Consider the following 22,635-nt stretch of genomic DNA (forward strand, 5'->3'; position numbering starts at 1 on the left):
GAGGCCTGAGGCTTGGACAGGTAGTGAGGGAGAAGACAAAGGCAGCGGTGCAGACCCCTGGCCCTTGCCGAGGCACAAAGATACAGCTAATCATGATGACATTCTACCCCCCCCCCCCCCCCCCTCACTGGTGACAGCCATGGCAGTTGTGGATCATGGCTGGAATCCACTTCCTTCTGCAGCCAAACCACAGAGCCCAGACTGTGGAACCAGGGATGACCTGAGACAATGGATACGCTGACGACCATTGGTGGAGCAGCATGAACAGATGTAGGAGGATGCATGACTGATGACAATGGAGCATCTTGTCCAGACTCCATGGCCCATCGGTGCAAATCTGTAGGAACTCAAGAAGCATGTCAAGGCACCCATTGTGGAAGAGTTTGCAATTTACTACGTCGTTTGAACCTTGAAAGTGCGGACTAGATGTTTGACCTTGCCGTTAGAAGGGGGTGGAAAAGAGGAGCAGTACATGGTGAAGGCCTTGGCAGATTCAGAAATCTTGGTGGGACTGAGACACAAACTGCAGAACAATACCCATCACAAGCACATTAGGCAACCACTCAACAGAAAAATGTTTGGAGAGGACCTGAATCATGGCTGTGGCTGACATAAGAGGACAGTGGATAACATTTGGAAATTTAGAGAAAGTATTTCCAACCAACATCCAGTAAAAGTTGAGGAAGTGTCCAAGAAAATCAGCAAGGAAGCATTCCCACAGACACTGCAGTGTGGCACATTGAGAGAGCACTGCCCATGGCACTGCCTGTTGGGTAGCATATCGAGAGTATGCTGTCATTGGTGCCAGGCCAAAACATGTTCTGACAGGCCAATGACTTGGTACAGGAGACCCCTAAGGTAGGCACTGGAGCACATCCCGCCCAGGGCATCAGAAGAACACTGGACAATGGCCTATCTGTAGTTAGAACACCCCCATCAAATACTGAAAGGCAGTATGCAGGGCAAAATAGATACATAAAGGATCAGAATCCCTGCCCGGAGGCCTATCGGGCCAACCGTGCTGAACAAGATGAACAACTTGACACAAATACATATTGGTAGTGACAGTGGCTGTGATCTGGGAGCCTGCGATAAAGAAACCCTTCCACTGTACAATGCACCTAAATATCTACATGAAAACAAAAGAGTTCATCTTGTTCAAAAGTAGGATCCGATCCCATCAGAAGCCACGGCAGTGCATCGGTATTGGCATGTTGTGTGGTAGGCCAAAAATGTATTTCATAGATGTAGCAAGACAGAAACAAAGCCCATCGCTGGAGGCAATGTGCCACTTTGTTGGGCAAGAAAGCAAGCTTGCAGTCAGTAATGAAGTGGAACTCAGACCCATACAAGAACACATGAAACTTTTTGAGAGCATAGATGATAGCAAGTGTTTTCTTTTCAACTTGGTGCTGCTGAGCAGAGCTGAGCGTTCCTAATGCATAAGCTATAGGGCATTCAGAAATATCCTCATATCAATGTGTGAGAATGGTCCTGAGTCCATACTGAGAGACATCCATAGCCAAAACCAGTTGGTGGCCAGAATGGAAAGTAGCTAAACAAGAAGCAGAATGTAATTTGGATTTCAAAAGCGTAAACATGCGCCCACAGGCTGATGTCCTCTGAAAAGAAATGTTCTTGTGGAGCAGCTCGTGCAGAGGATGGCGCAACGTGCCTCACCCGAAATGAATTTGTGATAATATGCAATTTTAACTAAAAATGCTTGGTGTTCTTTGACACCGGTAGGATGAAGAAGAGCTGTGACAGCATCAAAATAATGATGTTATCGCTTAACACCAACCTGAGGAATCTTAAACCCCAAATACACAATGGGTGGCTGAAAAAAGTGTGACTTGTCTAAGTTGCATTTCAACTCTGCAGTTTGTAAGACCGTGAACAAGGTGTGTTATCTTCAGTGGGTTTGTTTATTTTCCTTCTGGAAAACTGTTACATGTTAACCTTTAAAGAAACATTTCATACAAAATATTTACATTTGTAAAATGCTGTTTATTTATGATAAGTCTAAAGTTTCTAGTTTTACAGTACTTTTGAAAATAAAGTAGATCTTCACATTTGTTTACATACATCACATGGACATATTGGATATATATGCTAGTAGCTTTAGAGGTTTACTAGGCTATCTACAGCTTGTCATCTGCAAACAGCAAAATTTTATTTTTTTTCTGTTTACTATGTATTTCTGACTGAGAATGACTATTTATCATATTGTTTAGTGTGTTACTTACAGTTTTTTATGGTATGGTGTTTCTATTTTTTTGTGCCAAGATAACATGCTTATTTCTTTCGTTCTTGTCATTACACATTCATTTTATATGATTTCTTGCCAAGCACAGAGTTTGCACCATGATTACTTGTTGTTGTGACTGTGTAGTGTTAATTTGTTTGTTTTTCACTTATTCATGTTTCAACGGTGACTTGTATTTGTGGCTGGATGGTGTTTTATGTCCCCATGAAGTTCTTTTATATGAAATTGTGGTTCATCTATGAGGCAAATAATATTGTCTACATATCTGTACTAATATTTTATTTTGTACTGCTTTGGTTTTACCATTTTGTCAAAGATTTAATTTTCTGATTCATGGAAATGTTAATTAGGAGGCCAGTGATTAGAGATTCCTTCTTGTTGAGAGTAAAATCTGTTGTTGAATGCGAAGCAGGTTGGCTCCATGATGAGCTTTGAGTATGGCTGATATTTCTTGTATGTTTGTTGTGGGGAAGTTTCTTTGTAGATGGATATTTCTTTCTACGATGTTGATGGTTTCTTCTGTTGGAATTTGTGTACATGGAGATTATATCAAATGAAATTATTGTTGCTCTGTTTGGTGTGTTTTCATTTTTTATTTTTTCTATTAAGTCACTTCAGTTATTCTGTCTTCTTTTTTGGTGTGTTTGTATATTGTCTGTAGCAGTGTGTCTGGATTTGTTTGGCTAAGTAGTATGTTGGTGCTTTGGTAAAATTAATCAGTGGGCATATAGGGATACCTGGTTTGTGAATTTTAGGCAATGATTTTAGAGTGGGGACCTTGGGATTTTTCTGTATCCTTCTTTTAATCTGTGTGTCTGTGAAAATTGTTTCTTTGTTTTCCCAAGTTTTCTGTAAGTTTCTTTGGTATGGGTTTGCTGAGTCACTTGTTGATTCTGTGATTATGTGCTTTGGATGAATTCTAATTTTTTGTCAATGTATCCTTTTCTTTTATGAGTACAATTGAACTGCCCTTGTCAGACTTTCTTATTATGGCATTTTATTATGTTAATTTCTTCTGTAGCTTTCTGCAGGTTTTTCACTAGTTGTCATTATGTTTTCTTTCATGGTGGTTTTATTCTCTCTGATTGTGTGTTTTATTTTCTTAGTGACTAGTTCTCTTTTTAAGTTTGCACTGAATTCAGATGTGTGTTCAATATTTCCTGTTGCTTTATGATGTGTACAGTTTCTGTAATATTCTCTACTGTCCTGTGTGAGACCATTGTGTTTATGTTACATTTGGGACCCTTCTTGTTCAGATAAATTTATGTCTGTTAAATTAACCACTCCTTTGTGAAAAGTGTGTTTGCTGTACTGATGATGTGATTGATGATGTTTGTGTGATTTATCATTTTGGTGAGTTTCTTTTGTTGGATTGCTGTTTTCTTTCTATTATGTATCGGTATATGTTCTAACCCTGTGCATTAATTCATCAAAAAATGGTGGACACTTTATATGGTTTGGTAGTTCTGAGCATAATCTGTATAGTCCAATGTTCACTGCCTTTTCCTTTTTTTTAAAAAAAACAGAGACTGGATTTCTTGCTTTATCCACGTAATTTCAGTTTTACGTTTTGTCTGTTGTGTTGTAGATGACTTGTTTCTTACAGTTATGATTAAATAGCTGGGTATTATGTTATAGGCCAAACATACTTTGTTGAATTTTATGTTAAGTATTGTTTCTTGAAGTTTGATGGTTGTGCTCTGGAATTTGTTAAAGAGCTGGGAAGAAAATACCTGGCTTGGCATAGAAATAATCATCTTGTGAATGTAACTCTTCCGTGGTTGCACCCTTAACAACAATATCAACAAGGTAGTTGATGCACACTTGAATGGTCACTGACAATTGTTGAAAAATGGCTGGTGTGCTAGCCACACCAAACGGGAGGCGCTGATACTGATACACTCTGAAGGGTGGGTTAATCACAAGGAACCATTTAGAATCCTTATCCAATGGAAACTATGAACAGGCTTCAGACAAATCAATTTTGGAGAAAAACTGGCCCCCAGCTAGTTCAGCCAACAACTCATCCTGACAGGGCAGAGGGTGGATGTCAATGATAGATTGAGTATTAATGGAAACTTTAGTCTTACCCAGAGGCGAAGCTGACCAGTCAGTGTCTTATCAGTCACAAGGGGGGATAGACCATTCACTCGATGCAATCAGGCATATGATCTCCAGTGCCATCAACCTGTCCAATTCTGATTTCGCTCGATTGCACAAAGCTACAGGAATAGGATCCACACAAAAAAAGCCTGACCGCACTGTAAGTTTCAGGGTAATGTGGGTCGCAAAATTAGTGGCATAACCTAACCCACCCAAAAGAAGAGATGAGAACTCAAAACACAGAGAATTTAACTGCTGGTACAGGACCTGGTCTGTAAGAAGATGCACCACATCCAAAATGGAAAAACTGAAAGCACCAGAAGCACCCAGACTCACTAATTGTCAGCACCAGCATCATCCACTACCAAGAAAGTCAAGGAACAAACCACACATGTATACACAGTAGGTGCCATAAATTTTCCCAAAATTGGTATATACTGCTTGTTGTAACTCACCAAATGTTGAGTAAACCAGAGACAATGATGAATATCCCAAATCCATAAAAGTATACGAGTTCAATAAAGTGCACACGTGTCCACCTGTAGTCTCAGCACTATGTATATCACTCACTTCAAAAAACAGTTTGTTATGAGTCATAAGCACTGGAGACACACAATTAACATCCATGTCCACAGGAATGACACACACAGAAGTTATATGTCCTTTTTTTCCTAAGTTTCTTGCAAGTCACCCAGCACATAGGGCACACAGCCCTATCACGACTCATGACACAGATGGGAGGGCAGAGTGCTGCCTTTGTTGAGGTGGTTGTTTTCATTTGGCACAGCACTGTCCAGTGTGGTGCGGAGGTCATATTTGTACGGCTGCCACGTCATACTCAACCCAAAAACTTACTGATGTCCAAAATCCAGTAACTGGAGCCACTATAGGTGATGTCATACCAAGTCTCGATCTGATAACCTGCAGAATGAAACTGATCAAAAGACTGAGCAATATTTAACACTTCAGCCAAAGATGGAGTCTTGCACTGCAATGCCTGCTGACTTGCCTCCTTGTCGGCAGCCGACCGAAAGATGGTGTCTCAGATTATAGAAACAGCATAGGAATCATTATGGGCATCGGTAAAAGACATATATTTGTGATTGCAGGTGTGGAGTTCTGCCACTCAAGCCCAAGAGGGCTCGTTTGGTTGTTTCTGACAATGACAGAACTACATGCACCACAATGACGTGTGCATTTACAATGATAATTTCACAACTTACACATTTCGTCAAATGAAAGCAATGCTGGTTCCTGGAGTGGGGCTAAATGGCACAACAACTGGTAGATCCGAGCAGAAATCCAGGAAAGGAACAAGGCCTTACAAATACAGTGTTACCAAAGCAGCTTGTCATAAACCTCCCTGTCTTCAGCCACATCATCATAAGTCAGCGAGTATCTTGATGGTGTGGAAGTTTGTGATAGCAACCATATGTTCACCTGAAGCGTGCCACAAAACTGGTAGTGATCCAATAATAAGGGACTAAATATGGCTGACAAAGTTATTAATACCCAAGATGATTACTCATAGCTGTGGCTGACCCATGTACAAGGTTGTCTGCGCAACCCTGAGATCCTACTACTGCTTCAGAAGAGATCTGAGCACTGCCTCCATGCATGACAACACAAGGAACAACCAAGTGGACTCAGCAAATGCAAGTAAATGCCTTACTTGTCACCAATTGTGTCACAACACAAGACACAACTAACAGTGTGGTCACAATTAATCAAAGTTTATTTACCCACATACAAATGAACAACAAACATGAAGGCTGATACAAGTAAATAGTAAGAATACATCTGAGAGCGAGTGCCTGCTGCACTGTTCCTATATAGAGGAAGGCTCCGATAGATGGGACGGTGGCTGCCATATAATGTGCACAAGTCCAGTGACCCACTGATGGTGGCTTCTGGCAGCCAGCCCACACAGATGGAATTGGCGGATAATTTAAAGTAAAGTTCGCTGCCCAACAAAATGTTACACAACAATATAAAGAAACGAAAGTCAGACTATAAACCCGAAAAATCTCTCTACAGATAACAGTTGATTCAGTACTCGCAACACTGAATGATTAATCCATGTGAACTATTTATCAATGGTTAAGATCTAAATAATATCACACAGTAGCACACCAAGCCCTCCTTTTTTCCAACACACACACATTACTATATTGCATCAATAGCTTCTTCTTTACACAGTCCATTATTTATAAATATTTTCTTTATTGAAGATTGAATCTGCCTGTGGTTTAAAAATTGCATGCAGATATTAATACACTATTTTTTAATGCAAATGCAGTATAAGGACCTAGTGACATTTGCCACTGAAAGGGTATGAGATTGCAACGAAAATTAAAGGACTAGTCATCACACTCACTCTTTTTATTGGTGGTGGTTCTGAGGAAGTATGAGCCACATCACCTCTCTTTGGTCTTGACAGTCTTGGCTCAAAGAGTAAGGAATCATCTGGTTCGACCAAATTGTCATCCTAAATTAAAGAAAGATACAAAAGAAGAGTTTTTACAAGACAAACACTGACACTGACTCAAAACAAATTTATTAACATTCTGTGATCAAACTGCATTAATAGTGGTAGCAGTAATAGTAACATTAATGATCAACAATGTAACTGGTACTTAGCTGACAGCACTGTCACCGTAGCAAAAATTTACTGTCGATAATATTTAAGATAAAACGCAGTTTAGCATGTATGTACAAACTAGCCTCACAGGTTGACTAGCAAGTGTGATCAAAAGAAAAACTGTAAAAATACATTTGTACACCCTTCTGTCTTTCACATCACTAATTTACTGCATGTTTTGGATGTTTGTATATTAATGCTCATATGTTGCCCAATCACTGTATTATCCTGTAAAATATTTACTTCATTTCCAAAAGAGAATTCCAGATTTGTCAATAATACACAAATAACTTTTTTCAAAATTGTCACTACTTGCTGTATTACTGTTATTCCTTAGAGAAGAACCGTAAATGTTCTATATGCATCTGAAATACTCAGCTCTGTGAAAATGATGATTGTACAGCAACATTTCACTCTCTCTACCTCAACAGTCATTGAAGTTTTTAAAAAGAAAGAGGGGGGAATAAAAGGAAAATCGATAATACTGGTATGACGTACCCTATGCCAGGCACTGTACAGTGGCTTGTGGAATATATACATAGATAATGCTCGTAAGATTAAAAGAACTGTGAACAACTTATCATTATACATAGCAAGTTTCTATGAAAAAAGATAATTAAAATTGGTGCCATGCTACCATGCTATGCTAAGCACCTCAACAAAGGTTGCACTGATGTGCAAGCACAGTGGAAAGCAAATCTGTATGAACAAGAAACCAATTTTGGTTGATTTCTGTAATTTTTTCCATCCCAATTGGAATTCATTTTCCAAAGTACCCAGTTATTTAAAATGAGTAAATTTAACAATGGATGACTTAAAAAATATTTTTATTCAACCAGTATCATGCAAGGTAGCATACTCCTTACTGCCTTTGGTGGGTTACAGCTACCTTCTGATACAGTAGTATTACAGTTATTGCCACACTTTCAAAAACAGTCCAACATCAACATATTTTATGCAAGAACATCTCAAAAAATTCTGATATATCTGAGACAAATAGTCTGCTGTTGCTATTTGTTTAAGATTATCAAAGTGTTTTGAAATGCTCTTGTACAGTATATGTCATCTTTTGCTGCTTTTTGACTAATCGTATTGTGACAATTAAAACAGTAGTGCCACATCAGACCATGGCTATAATCACCAAAATCAGTACGGAGTTCATTACTTGTGACTGGAGTAGGATGTGCCAGGAGGATGTGCATTGCACATGTCTTGCATTTGAGTCTTCCACAGGGATATGACCCAGTGGCTAGGGGATGGGACCGGATGTGGCATAAGGTTTGTCTTATCCCTGATGCAAGACCTACCCGATACACCCACCCAGCAAATTCTGCTCCACCCCAGTCCCATACCAGACTTATCTAATCCCATTACAGGCAGGGTCCCCTGTGAAAATAGGCATGTCACGTACCAGCTTTGTTGCAATTCTGCACAGTATTTTATGTGGGCTTGAGCACCAACCAGTGGCTCATCCGAAGTAATGGCCACTGCTAAACTGTGGTCAAGAACAGAGTTGATCACCCAATGGCAGAACACACTGCTGAGCACCTCATGCTCAATTTCAATGCCTACTTCATAACCTGTGTCATTTACATCCCCCCCCCCCCCCCCCCCCCGCCTTCCCTCCCCCAACACCAGCTTCCAGCTTCTCTGAACTTTGCAACACATCCAGTATTTCCATAATCCTCCTGGCCTGAATCTCGAATCTCCACTAGCTCTCTGTCCCATGCAAACCTCCATCCTGCCTCGAGAGGGAGGTGTTATGCCCACTGTGGTGATACCATTCCATGACGTCACTATGACACGTATATGCCCAGTTTCAACTGTTTTGGATGTCTATCAATTTCCAAGGTGTACCGAGATCTGAGAAGTGAGAGATGCCTTATTGGATTTTGTCATTTTAGTTGAAGCTCATATTTGATGGGTTTTATATTGTAACTTTATGTTCTATGAATGTACACCATTTCAAATATTGAGGATCTCTCAAAAACACGTCAGTTACTGGTACTAAAACAAACTAGGTACACCTCAGAATAAAAAGCATAAAGAAAAGGAATTAAAAGGTAACTTAGTCTCAGCTTTTTATAAAGTATAAAGGAAAATTTACAAGCTAGTTATTTCAAGAGACTTCTTTTGCAAACAAGAACATCTTCAATTAAAGTACACAGGCAAACAAAATGTATACTGGTACCGGAACAGGAATATTCCTGCTGCTGTTTTCTCTTGTAGTTTCAGTTATCTTCAAGTGCAAGGGAAGAAGTTCATTTTTCTTGCAGTGAACTGTAATTTTTTGTACACATTACAACATACTTCACACAACCAGTACACTTTTACTACTGGGGGAGTTTATTGTTAAGTACTTTTCATAATACTTAGGTAAATACCAAGTATACAGTTGGCAGATTTGCACTTTCATAGAAAGAAAATGCAGTAAAGTTTCCAAAATTGTAGTGACTATACTAATTGAATATTCAGTTAAAAGCTTTAATTCACATGCAAGAATGGCTACCACACAATGACTCTCTATACTTACAATCTTTTTATGGATTCAGATATTAATTATGGTGATACTACAATCATTATTCTGGTGTACAAAGCACATATAACTTTGTATACATAACTACATGACTTTACATTATGTGTATGGTTGCCAAATGAATAAACAAATCAATTAAAATGAAGTCAACATACAGGTTAAATCGAATAAGATGAGGCAACTGGGAGGCAATATACAAATACCTTTCCATTTATTAACATTAACCAGGCATAAACAATGATTGTGCATTTGCAGACAGAATTTCTTAAATGAACATAACCTGGTTAATCACACATTACTTTCACGACTGGAAATAATTAGGTATTGAAAATGGCAGTCAGTCATACAATTTTTAGAATTACTACATCACATTAGCAAGTATACTAGAGGTAAGCTTCATTCCATGGGAGGCTCACCACAGTCAGACTCCATAAGGCCATCATCATTCCCAATGGTTGAAACTGGGCAGATAAAGGCCGTTGTGACATTACGGAGAGGTACCGTAACAATTCAGTGACCCTACTCACATCCTCCTTCCCACAGTCTTCTCCCTTCTCTCTTCTATCAAGCCCTCCTAATTCACTCCTTCACATCATTATCACTGTCACTGCTCAAACTCACCAGTGACTGTGCCCATGTCACATTCTTATCTCGTGCACTTACTGCCTCTCCCTTCCGCATTTCTGTTATGTGCATTTGTTTCCTCCCTCCCAGCCACCAGCCAATATATGTTTACTTTAGCTCAATAAAGGATTCAGCCAAAAGCCCAAGAAGTTTTCAGTCTTGTTTATATCCCTGTTGATGACTAAACCATTCCGCAAGTTTTTACCTTTCCTTAAAAAATAAAAAAAGTTAAGTTGAAGACTCATAACTGAGAAGTGATTCACCCTTCAGCATACAGAAATGCCTTGATTGATCTTCCATTTCTCACTTATGAACAACATGGAGAAATTGCTCTCTCCAGTTTCTGTATACATAACTCAAAACACAAAACTGTACAACTAATGGGTTAGGAGAAATGAAGCAATGGTTCATAACAAAATACTTTTGCAAATGTATTCGTAAAAAGAGAGTGGAAATAAAAGTAGAAATAAATTATTATGAGCCTTTCGTAACTTCTGAGTATGCCTCACTGTTACAATTTTCCATTCTGGTTGGACAAACCTATGGATGCAATTCTAATGTCATACATCTACCAGAAATGTGTGTGGGAGGATGAAAGATCTCACCTACATCTACATCTATGTGATTACTCTGCTATTCACAATAAAATAAAGTGCCTGGCAGAGGGTTCAATGAACCCTCTTCAAGCTGTCTCTCTACCGTTCCACTCTCAAACAGCGCGCCTGAATAACAGGCACTTAAATTTTTCTGTGCGAGCCCTGATTTCTCTTTTTTTATCGTGATGATCATTTCTCCCTATGTTGGTGGGTGCCAACAGAATGTTTACGAAAAATGCGTTTGCTTTAATGATTCCCATTCCAATTCACATATCATGTCTGTGGCACTACCTCCCCTATTTCATGATAATACAAAATGAGCCACCCTTCTTTGTACTTTTTTGATGTCATCCGTCAGTCCCATCTGATGTGGATCCCATACTGCACAGCAATACTCCAGAACAGGGCCGACAAGCTTGGTGTAAGCAGTCTCTTTAGTAGACCTGTTGCACCTTCTAAGTGTTCTGCCAATGAATCACAGTCTTGGATTTGCTCTACCCCCAACATTATCTATGGGATCGTTACAATTTAGGTTATTTGTAATTGTAATGCCTAAGTATTTAGTAGAATTTACAGACTTCAGATTTGTGTGACTTATCGCGTAATCAAAATTTAGTGGATGTCTTTTAGTACTCACGTGAATAACTTCACACTACTCTTTATTCAGGGTCAATTGCCACTTTTCGTACCATACAGATATCTTATCTAAATCATTTTGCAATTTGTTTTGGTCATCTGACGACTTTATACGATGGTAAATGACAGCATCATATGCAAACATCTAAGAAGATTGTTTCCTGCATCATTAATATAGATTAGGAACAATTGAGGGCCAATAACACTTCCTTGGGGAACGCCGGATATCACTTCTGTTTTACTCAATGACTTTCCGTCTATTACTAGGAACCGTGACTTTTCTGACAAGAAATCACGAATCCAGTCGCACAACTGAGGTGATATTCCATAGCACGCAGTTTTGTTAGAAGACACTTCGGTGTCAAAAGCCTTCTGGAAATCTAAAAATATGGAATCAATTTGACATCCCCTGTCGATAGCACTCATTACTTCATGAGTATAAAGAGCTAGTTGTGTTTCGCAAGAACGATATTTTCTGAATACGTGCAGACTATGCGTCAATAAATCGTTTTCATTGAGGTTCTTCATAATGTTCGAATTCAGTATATGTTCCAAACCCCTACTGCAAATCAATATTAGTGATATGGGCCTGTAATTCAATGGATTACTCCTATCATCCTTTTTGGGTATTGGTGTAATCTGAGCAATTTTCTAGTCTTTAGGTATAGATCTTTCTGTGAGTGAGCGGTTGTATATAATTGCTAAATATGGATTTATTGTATCAGCGTACTCTGAGAGGGACTTGACTGGTATAAAATCTGGACCAGAAGCCTTGCCTTTATTAAGTGATTTAAGCTGCTTTGCGGCACTGAGTATATCTACTTTTATGCTTGTCATCTTGGCAGTTGTTCTTGATTGGAATTCAGGAATATTTACTTCGTCTTCTTTGGTGAAGGAGTTTCAGAAAACCGTGTTTAATAACTCTGCTTTAGTGGCACTGTCATCAGTGACTTCACCATTGTTATCGTGCAGTAAAGGTATTGATTGCATTTTGCCAGTGGTGTGCTTAATGTATGACCAGAATCTCTCCGGGTTTTCTGCCAGATTTATAGACACGAGTTTCGTTATGGAAATTATTAAAAGCATCTCGCACTGAAGTATGCGCTATATTTCGAACTTCTGTAAAACTCTGCTGCCAGTCTTGGGGATTTTGCGTTCTTTTAAATTTGGCATGCTTTTTTTTGCTGCTTCTGCAACAGCGGTCTGACTCATTTTGTGTACCGGGGGATAGTACCATCACTTATTAATGTATGTGGTATATATCTCTCAAATGCTGTTGATACTCTCTCTGTGAAATCATTCCAAAACTTTTCTACATTTACATGATCAGATCGGAAGGGGTGAAGACTGTCTCTTAAAATGGCACTAAGAGCATTTTTATCAGCTTTTTAAAATAGATAAGATAAGGAAATTCACTTTAGAGATGCTGAAGATGATGATGTATCTCAGCAGTGTTTAATTAATATTTTATTTGTAATCACACACAAGACTGAAACTCAGAAATGAGATGAAACAGAGGATTAAAAACTAAATTTTCTGAAATATACCAGTACTCCAGTGATCATGTATTATTTGCATGGCGAAAGTGCTCAGTATGCAATTAAGGCAATTACTAGAAAATATATTGCCTATACTATATAAAATAAATTTATAACAAGTGCCATATTTCAATTTCTTTTGCAATACATTTCATTCATGCACATTAGTAGCAACTTTATTTGCATTACTAAGTCAAAAATTATAAAAATTCACAAACATTATGGTGCATCATATGTAATACCTGACCAAGGCCCAGATCAGATAGAGTATTGTGGCTTCAATGTTAAAAGCTGCTAAATACTAATAAATCATTGCAAAATCACAGAACAACATGCAACACTAAAAATATATATAATTTTAACAAAAAATAGTTTTTTTCTGATTTGGTTGCATAGCCTATTTCGAATTTCTCTTAGATGACACTTTTTCCATTAAGACAGATCGGTTCGGTTTTTCGAGGGAGGAGACCAAACAGCGAGGTCATCGGTCTCATCGGATTAGGGAAGGAAGTTGGCCGTGCCCTTTCAAAGGAACCATCCCGGCATTTGCCTGGAGAGATTTAGGGAAATCACAGAAAACCTAAATCAGGATGGCTGGATGCGGGATTGAACCGTCGTCCTCCCGAATGCGAGTCCAGTGTGCTAGCCACTGCGCCACCTCGCTCGGTATTAAGAAAGAATCTGTTAGTTTATTCACAACACTACAGGTCAATTTCAGCTGTACAGCCATTTTTAAGTGAACAAGTCCACTATTGTGTTACCGTATTGAAGTTTTTCCAGCAGTTTGAATATTGCATCATTTTTCTGGAGTACATTTGGGATGTTATTAACTATTGTACTGATATTTTTGCTAACAACATTTCAGCCATTCTCAATGTGAGCCAACTGCAATTTTAAAGCACTTTACACTGTGGAATAAATTGCACATACATCCAAGATAACACTATTGGTAACAAGAATGTCAATCACAGATAAAAACTTATGCCTTTAAGTGTAAAACAAAGCTAGTGCAGAGTCAGTGAATCCACAGTGCTTATGAAGTATTTGGTTGATTACTGTGGATGGCACATGTTGGAATGGCAGGCAATGAAGGTTAGAACAATATATCCTTTGAGAGCGCAGACATTAAATGAAGGGTTTCCACGATTTGTCAAGGTCTCTGTTCAGCAGGCTGCCTGTTAATTGTATTTCCACAGCATTCTTGACAATTGAATCCCAGTAGGATGAGATGGTGGCCAGTATCTTAACTTTTCTGTAGACCAAGGTACGGCCAGTGGAAATTTGTTGGGTTCCAGTAGGCAGGTGAATCGCTGGTGTTCAGTGTAACAGTATTTTACAGTGTGTGTTGTCTGTCCAATGTACCATCTGCCACACTCACAAGGAATTTCATATACATCTGTCTTTTGTAAAAGCATGTCCTTCACAGATCCCAGAAGAGCTATTCTCTTGTTCAGTGGAAGGAAGATCACATCCACTTAATTCTTTTTTCTTGCAATTTTTGATGAAATATTTCCCACATAAAGTAGAATGACCATAGATTTTACATCTATTTATTATTGCTCTTCTTCTGGTTGGTCTGGCATTTTCAACTGCAGAGCTCTCTTAATTTGTGGTTCTATGTATTTATTCTTCCATAATATTTCTTCAAAGTGTACCATTTCACTATGTAGGCTCCCAGTGTCGGATTTATTAAAAAACTGCCAGAATAATGAAGAACAACAACTTGTATGAAATCTTCCTTCCACCGTCCAAGACAGCAGCTCTTCTGGGATCTTGCAAGGATGACCTGCTATTACAGAAGGCAAGTATATATTCAATTCCTTGTGTATGTGTGAGAGGGACGGGGGGGGGGGGGGGGGGGGGTGTACAGTACACAATAAGTACTGTAATAAAATGTTGCATTGAACACCAGTGATACACTCACCTACTACAGCCCAACAAATCTACAGAGGGTGAACATTGTATTTCCAATTGTCATTTCTTGGATAATAGAAAACTTAAGATACTGGCCACAGTCTCATCCTACTGTGATTCAATGGTCAAGGATGCTGTAGAAATACAATTAGCAGACAACCTTCTTAACAGAGGAGGGTTTCCAGCTTGACAAATGACGGGAAACCTTCATTTCACATCTGCGCTCCCAAAGGCTATATTGTTCTAGGCTTTACTGCCTGCCACCCCAACATACGCCATCCACAGTAAGCAATCAAATGCTTCGTAAGCACTATTGATTCACTGACTCTGCACTGTCTTTGTTCTACTCTTAGAGGCATAAAGTTTTGTCTATGACTGCAACTTTCATTACCAACAATGTTATATTGGACGCATGTACATTTATACCACAGCATCAAGTGCTTTCAAAATCTTGCAAGTGACTCACCTTGAGAATAGCTGAAAGGTCATCAGCCGAAATATATGTACAAGAAACAATAATATCCTGGATGAACTCCTGAAAAATAATGTTATAAATCAATTAATGTTTGTCATACAACATCCAAACAACAACTAGATCATACAATCGGACAATGTGTCATGCAACTGGTACTCATGAAAGCATGAGATGCAAAACTGGGCACAGTACATGTGTTCACTCATGCTTACATGGTTACTGACTGTGAGATAAATTATACTGCTAGATACAACACTTCTTATTTGACTATCATAAAATACATATTCATGAACTAATCAACTTAAAAAGGCTATATAGCCATTAGTGGTTTAAATAAGAAGTAGAGCATCAGTGGAAACAATTCCATAATTCAAGAAATAACAAAGAAATTGAATGTGACTTTTTTTTCAGTGTGTATATAAATTCCAAATTGTTTGGTTCCAGTTTGATGATAATATGCAATTACACAATGAAAATTAGTGCAAACAGTGTAGGGTGCAGCGACAGCCCTCTAATCCTATAGTGAGGACTTTGGGAACAAATCACAGAAGCACCGAAACTCCAGACAGTTGCATGATACTGTTAGCACCCATAAGGTACTGATCTCAATGGATCAGTTTATGAACAGTTGTGTTAAGTGGCTGTATTGATCCCAGGATTTGTAAATTATATGCACTCAGATCTGGGCTGTGTCTGCTGTGAGCATAACTCTCTCAAGGTTTTGTACTATTCTTGTATCCCACTAAACACTTTTGGGCTTGGAAGGATAGTTTGCCATGAGGAGGATTGTCAAAGACACCGCCACCAAGTGAAAGTTCCTGAAAAGCCAGTATTCCATTTACGTAAAACGATATTGAGAGTAATGGACTCTAATACTCCTGCAACAGTTGCAGGCCATGTGGCATACCCACCTTCTTGTGTGCCTTAACAACACGCATAATGAGAGTTACTGGGAGGGAGTGGGAAACAAACACGACTCAAGTGATGGATTGGAGTAGTAGATGTAATTATGACAGTAACAAAAATGGGTGAGTGGGATATTTAGCCAGGTGACTGGATGGTAGATGGACCAAGAAAATTCTTTGCAATGTTCCAAGAGAAAGGAATAGACCAAGATAACATAACAGGGAAGGGATAGATGACATAGAAAACATCCAGGAAGAACATAGCTGAAGCCCATCATGTACGAGTATCATGGATGCATATAGATGAAGCCCACAATGCGTAGTGAAGTTCAGAAGAGACTTTTATCAGCAGGGACGTCAAATAGTTGCTGCTGCTGATGAGAATAATGATTTAATGGAAAAAAAAGTGATTATGTATAGATATGTTAAATGACATGTTCTGTAAATGGAAAAACGGCATACCTCCTAACCAAGCAGAAAAACTGGTAACAATGGCCAAAGGAAACAAATAAATCATTAGTGAGAGGTAATGAGAAACATCACTTTTTCACACTTTAAATATACATTTCTAATCTTTTTCTCTGAGTCAGTTTTGCAGAAACAAAACTGAAACATAAAGATTACAGCTTGTAACACTCAATCCTTATATAGTATTTATTAAGAAAAGGTCTACATCTACATCTAAAGCCAACAAACCATCTTTTGGTGTGTGTCAGAGGGTACTTTGTGTATCAGTGTCACTTCCCCCTCTTCCTGTTCTAGTAGTGTGTGGTTTATGGGAGGCACTATTGCTGATAAGCCTCCATGTGGGTTCAAATCTCTCTAATTTCACCTTAATGGTCTTTTACTAGATATGCGTAGGAGGAAGTGATATACAGAGGGGTCCAAAAAAATGTATCCACTGTTTAAAAGTCCATAACTTCCAAACTAATTGGCAGAGTTGTCTCATTTTTGGTGAAAGTGTAGCTCAAAGTCCAACTTAAAGATATCACTGTAAGTGTTTGAAATGGTCACCATTAACATCCACACCAAACGATGCCGCCGAACTGCAGCACGAACTACTGACTATATACGTGTTCAGTTGGATATTTGCACATGAATGTACGATGGATTCTCGAAGTTCATCCAGTGTGCATGGCTTTTGTTGATAAACGATGTCCTTTAGTGTTCCCCACAAGTAAAAGTCCAGAGGAGTTAGGTCTGGGGAACGTGGTGAATACTCCACGGCACCTCTATATGGCCTATCCATCTTCCTGGTAGATTTTCGCCGAGATACACCCTAACACGACTTTGGTAGTGGGCTGGGGCACCATCTTGTTGAAAGTAAACTCTTCCGTCTCCATACAAGTCTCGGACGGCAGGTAAAATGGATGTCTGAAGCTTCTGAAGGTACACCTCCTCAGTAACTGTGCCGTCAAAGAAGAATAGTCCAATCAAGCCCCGGTAAGACAACCCACACCACACATTTACTCCTAGCTTTGTCTACATGGACGTTCGGATTTTCAGCGGCCCAGTAGATGCAATTTTGGTGATTTACTGTACCACTGAGTTTGAACTGTGCCTCATCAGACCACAAAATCATCTCTGCAAACTCTTCATCATTGCGCACCATGTTAGTAAACCACTCGCAGTACTCCATTCTACGGTCTGGGTCGTCCTCGTTCATTGCGTGTGGCAATCGTGGGATGTAGCGCTTCCACTTTGCTGTCTTCAAAATTCGCTGAACACTTGAGTGACTCACTCCAGTTTCATGGGCACACTGTCTCACAGACTTCTGTGGTGATCGAGTGAATTGTTGTAACACACGACGGGAGTTAGCTGGACTTGTTACTGTTACAGGTCATCCAGATCATTGTTTGTCTACGGTGGCTCTGTTTGATACTCATTTCGCCATTGCCGTTGAACTTCATTAATGTTTTCGTACTTAAAATACCACATGAAAACTGACTTCCTTTCATCGAATGCAAGCCTTGCACCAGCCATGTTTACTCGAGTAACTAGGTACAACTAAGAACAAAACACTGACTCTCTGGCGACTGCCATCTGACAAAACAAAACAACGCAATACAATGCTTGTGTGGAGATTGCCAGAACTACAAACTATTACACTATCAAAGATGAGACAACTCCATCAATGAGTTTGCCAGTTATGGACTTTTAAACAGTGGATACATTTTTTTGGATCCCTCCGTATTGGTTGACTCTTCTAGAAATATACTCTCAGCACTTCAACAGTAGACCACAACATGATGAGGAATGCCTCTTTTGCAGCATCTGCTACTGGTGTTGGCTGAGCATCTCTGTGACGCTTCCACAAACACTAAATGAACCTGTTGTGAAACATGTTGCTACTCTTTTGATTTTCGTTATTTCCTCTATCTGTCCTATCTGATACGGATCCCCTACCAATGAGCAATATTCAAATAATAGTCAAATGAGTGTTTTATAAGCTACTTCCTTTGTTGATGGACGGCATTTCCTGAGGATTCTTTCAATGAATCTCAGTCTGGCATCTACCTTACTAACAATTTTATGTGACTGTTCCACTTCAAATCAATCCGTATACATACTCCTAGATTTTTACAGATATTTTACAGAAGTGACTGCTTCCAGTGATTCTTCTGCAATTTTATAATCATACGATAAAGGAGGCTCTATATGTATTTGGAAATGTTACATTTGTTTACACAGAGGACCAGTTGCCACTCCCTGGACAAAGTGTAAAAATCCTCTGCTGGTCTTCCTGCATTTCTTTACAATTTTCTAGTGTTGTGAGTTCTCCATACACAACAACAACATTCGCAGAAAGCTACATGGAACTCCTAATGTTATCTACTAGGTGATCTATATATACTGCAAAAGTAATGATTCTATAACACTTCCCTATGGCACAGCCAACATTACTTTTACGTCTGATGACTTCCCTCCATTCAGAATTACGAATGCCTCCTGGGAGTCAAGAGCACATGGATGAAAAGAGCAAGCTAGGTTTCATACAATCGTTGTCTTCAGAACCCACGTTGACTACACAGGAGATCTTCAGTCTCCAGAAATGTCACAATATGCAAGCATAATACATGTTGTGAAACTATACAACAGGATGACGTCAGAGATATGGGCCTACAGCTTTGTGCATCTGTTCGATTACTCATCTTGAAAACAGGACTGATCTGGGTGGGTTTTTTTCCGCTCATCATGAATGCTTCACTCCTCTAGAATTCTATGGTATTCTGCTGATGGTAAGTTCTTTTGCACACACTGTGTAGAATCAAAATGGTATCCCATCAGGTCCAGAAGCTTTTCCTCTGTTAAGCAATTTCAGTTGCTTTTTCTCCCCCTTGGTTATTTATTTTGATATCTGTCATTCATGCAACAGTTTAAAGGAGTTTTGGTGAAAGACATTTAGTATTTCAGCCTTTTCTGTGTTATTCTCTATTTCAATGACATTAAGGGCACAGGGCCTCTGGACAGATGGCTTAAGTCAATTTACTGATTTAATATAAAATCAGAATTTCTTAGGATTTTCTGTCAAGTTGGTAGATAGAGTTTTACTTCGCTAAATGCTTCACGTATAGCCCTCCTCGTGCTGATTTTGGTTTTGTTAAGTTTTTATTTGTCTGTGAAGCTTTGGCCACATTTAAATTTGCAAAAAAGCTCTCTTTGCTTTCTTAGCAGCTTCCTAAAATGGCTGTCAAACCACAGTTGGTCTTTTCCACCCCTCACAATTCTGCTGGGTACAAACTTGTCTTAGTTTGTTGTCAATGCTCTTGAACTTTGTCCATTGATGCTCTCAACATTGTCAGTGCTGGACATTAAATTTTCATGATAACCTGTGAGGTAATCTGAAATCTATCTCATGTCACACATGCTAAACAAGAAATATCTTCCTGTCTTTCTTTGTATTCTTACTTACAAATGTTTTCAGTAAAGCTGTAATGGCCTCATGATCACACATTCCCTTTTCTGTGCTAACAGAGTCAAAAATGAAGATTTGATTTTTTCTTTGACCTGGAATACTCAACACTTCAACAGCCTCTCTCATCCTAATCTTTTCTAGATTTTGTTAGATCAAGCATATCTACTTCTGAAAGCTAGTATTTTAGTTAACTTTTGCTTGGGCTGCATCTGCTGTATGATAAGTAGAAAACACACACACACACAAAACTGGTTTTAACACTGATTTATTAGATATGATCCCGTTGGAAGTGGTATGCCCGTGCCTTCCTCCAACCTTTAAACCGACTTACACGCCAATTCCAGTCAGTTATAGGAGGACTACAAAGAGTTACACTGTAGCAAGGACTCGGAATCACAGTGCAGTTCACCATTTTTCACATTAACAAACATCGTCAGAGGAGAGAGAAGAGGTAAGTGACAGATAACAATCCTAGGAGTGACAGAGGATTAAAACCCAACAACTGGACACATAGTCTGGCACTCAAACCTGTGACATTTAAATACCCAAAATTCAATGGAGCTGCATGGTCAGGAGTAAGTGTGTGTGTGTGTGTGTGTGTGTGTGTGTGTGTGTGTGTGCGTGTTTGAGAGAGAGAGGGGGGGAGGGGGGTGGAGTCAGTGTGTGAATGCATGCATACTCCCTCATAAATGTCTGACAAATTATGTGAAAGAACAGCTACTATCACCCTTTTCGATGTGCCTGCCTGCTGCCAACAAAGATTTTTCATCACTCAGAAAAGAAAGTCAGCGAGAATCTTTTAAAAGTTCCATCTTCGGCAACAACTACTTTTCTGGAAAAAGCGCTCCATGTTCCAAAAGCAAGGGGACTTTAAGCTTATATATAAATCTGATCTGATATTATCTAGCAAGTAAATGCTATTTCTTTCTCTGCTGGGTTACAGTTTCATTGGGAAATACTTCAGATAATGATTTTCTATTTGTGAGCTTGTAAGAAAAAGGCCATCTCCTATCTGCATGAAACATCAAAATGAGGCATTATGTTTATTTGTCTGAGCTGCTAATGGTACTTTTGGCACTTTATACACTCCTGGAAATGGAAAAAAGAACACATTGACACCGGTGTGTCAGACCCACCATACTTGCTCCGGACACTGTGAGAGGGCTGTACAAGCAATGATCACACGCACAGCACAGCGGACACACCAGGAACCGCGGTGTTGGCCGTCGAATGGCGCTAGCTGCGCAGCATTTGTGCACCGCCGCCGTCAGTGTCAGCCAGTTTGCCGAGGCATACGGAGCTCCATCGCAGTCTTTAACACTGGTAGCATGCCGCGACAGCGTGGACGTGAACCGTATGTGCAGTTGACGGACTTTGAGCGAGGGCGTATAGTGGGCATGCGGGAGGCCGGGTGGACGTACCGCCGAATTGCTCAACACGTGGGGCGTGAGGTCTCCACAGTACATCGATGTTGTCGCCAGTGGTCGGCGGAAGGTGCACGTGCCCGTCGACCTGGGACCGGACCGCAGCGACGCACGGATGCACGCCAAGACCGTAGGATCCTACGCAGTGCCGTAGGGGACTGCACCGCCACTTCCCAGCAAATTAGGGACACTGTTGCTCCTGGGGTATCGGCGAGGACCATTCGCAACCGTCTCCATGAAGCTGGGCTACGGTCCCGCACACCGTTAGGCCGTCTTCCGCTCACGCCCCAACATCGTGCAGCCCGCCTCCAGTGGTGTCGCGACAGGCGTGAATGGAGGGACGAATGGAGACGTGTCGTCTTCAGCGATGAGAGTCGCTTCTGCCTTGGTGCCAATGATGGTCATATGCGTGTTTGGCGCCGTGCAGGTGAGCGCCACAATCAGGACTGCATACGACCGAGGCACACAGGGCCAACACCCTGCATCATGGTGTGGGGAGCGATCTCCTACACTGGCCGTACACCACTGGTGATCGTCGAGGGGACACTGAATAGTGCACGGTACATCCAAACCGTCATCAAACCCATCGTTCTACCATTCCTAGACCGGCAAGGGAACGTGCTGTTCCAACAGGACAATGCACGTCCGCATGTATCCCGTGCCACCCAATGTGCTCTAGAAGGTGTAAGTCAACTACCCTGGCCAGCAAGATCTCCGGATCTGTCCCCCATTGAGCATGTTTGGGACTGGATGAAGCGTCGTCTCACGCGGTCTGCACGTCCAGCACGAACGCTGGTCCAACTGAGGCGCCAGGTGGAAATGGCATGGCAAGCCGTTCCACAGGACTACATCCAGCATCTCTACGATCGTCTCCATGGGAGAATAGCAGCCTGCATTGCTGCGAAAGGTGGATATACACTGTACTAGTGCCGATATTGTGCATGCTCTGTTGCCTGTGTCTATGTGCCTGTGGTTCTGTCAGTGTGATCATGTGATGTATCTGACCCCAGGAATGTGCCAATAAAGTTTCCCCTTCCTGGGACAATGAATTCACGGTGTTC

At 40.2% G+C, this 22,635-nt stretch overlaps 1 protein-coding gene across 2 annotated transcripts in view; it reads right to left on the minus strand.

The window, feature by feature from the left end:
* The window catches only part of LOC126237023 (serine/threonine-protein kinase mTOR), a 281,416-nt gene that overhangs the window by 106,396 nt on the left and 152,385 nt on the right, over nucleotides 1–22,635 (minus strand). For both annotated transcript variants that reach the window (XM_049946767.1, XM_049946766.1), the window contains one exon: nucleotides 6,747–6,857. In XM_049946767.1, the coding sequence (XP_049802724.1) occupies nucleotides 6,747–6,857 (111 nt within the window). The remainder of the gene's footprint in view (nucleotides 1–6,746; nucleotides 6,858–22,635) is intronic.

The sequence above is a fragment of the Schistocerca nitens genome, chromosome 2 (genome assembly GCF_023898315.1).
Source record: "Schistocerca nitens isolate TAMUIC-IGC-003100 chromosome 2, iqSchNite1.1, whole genome shotgun sequence".
NCBI classification, from domain to species: Eukaryota; Metazoa; Arthropoda; class Insecta; order Orthoptera; family Acrididae; genus Schistocerca; species Schistocerca nitens.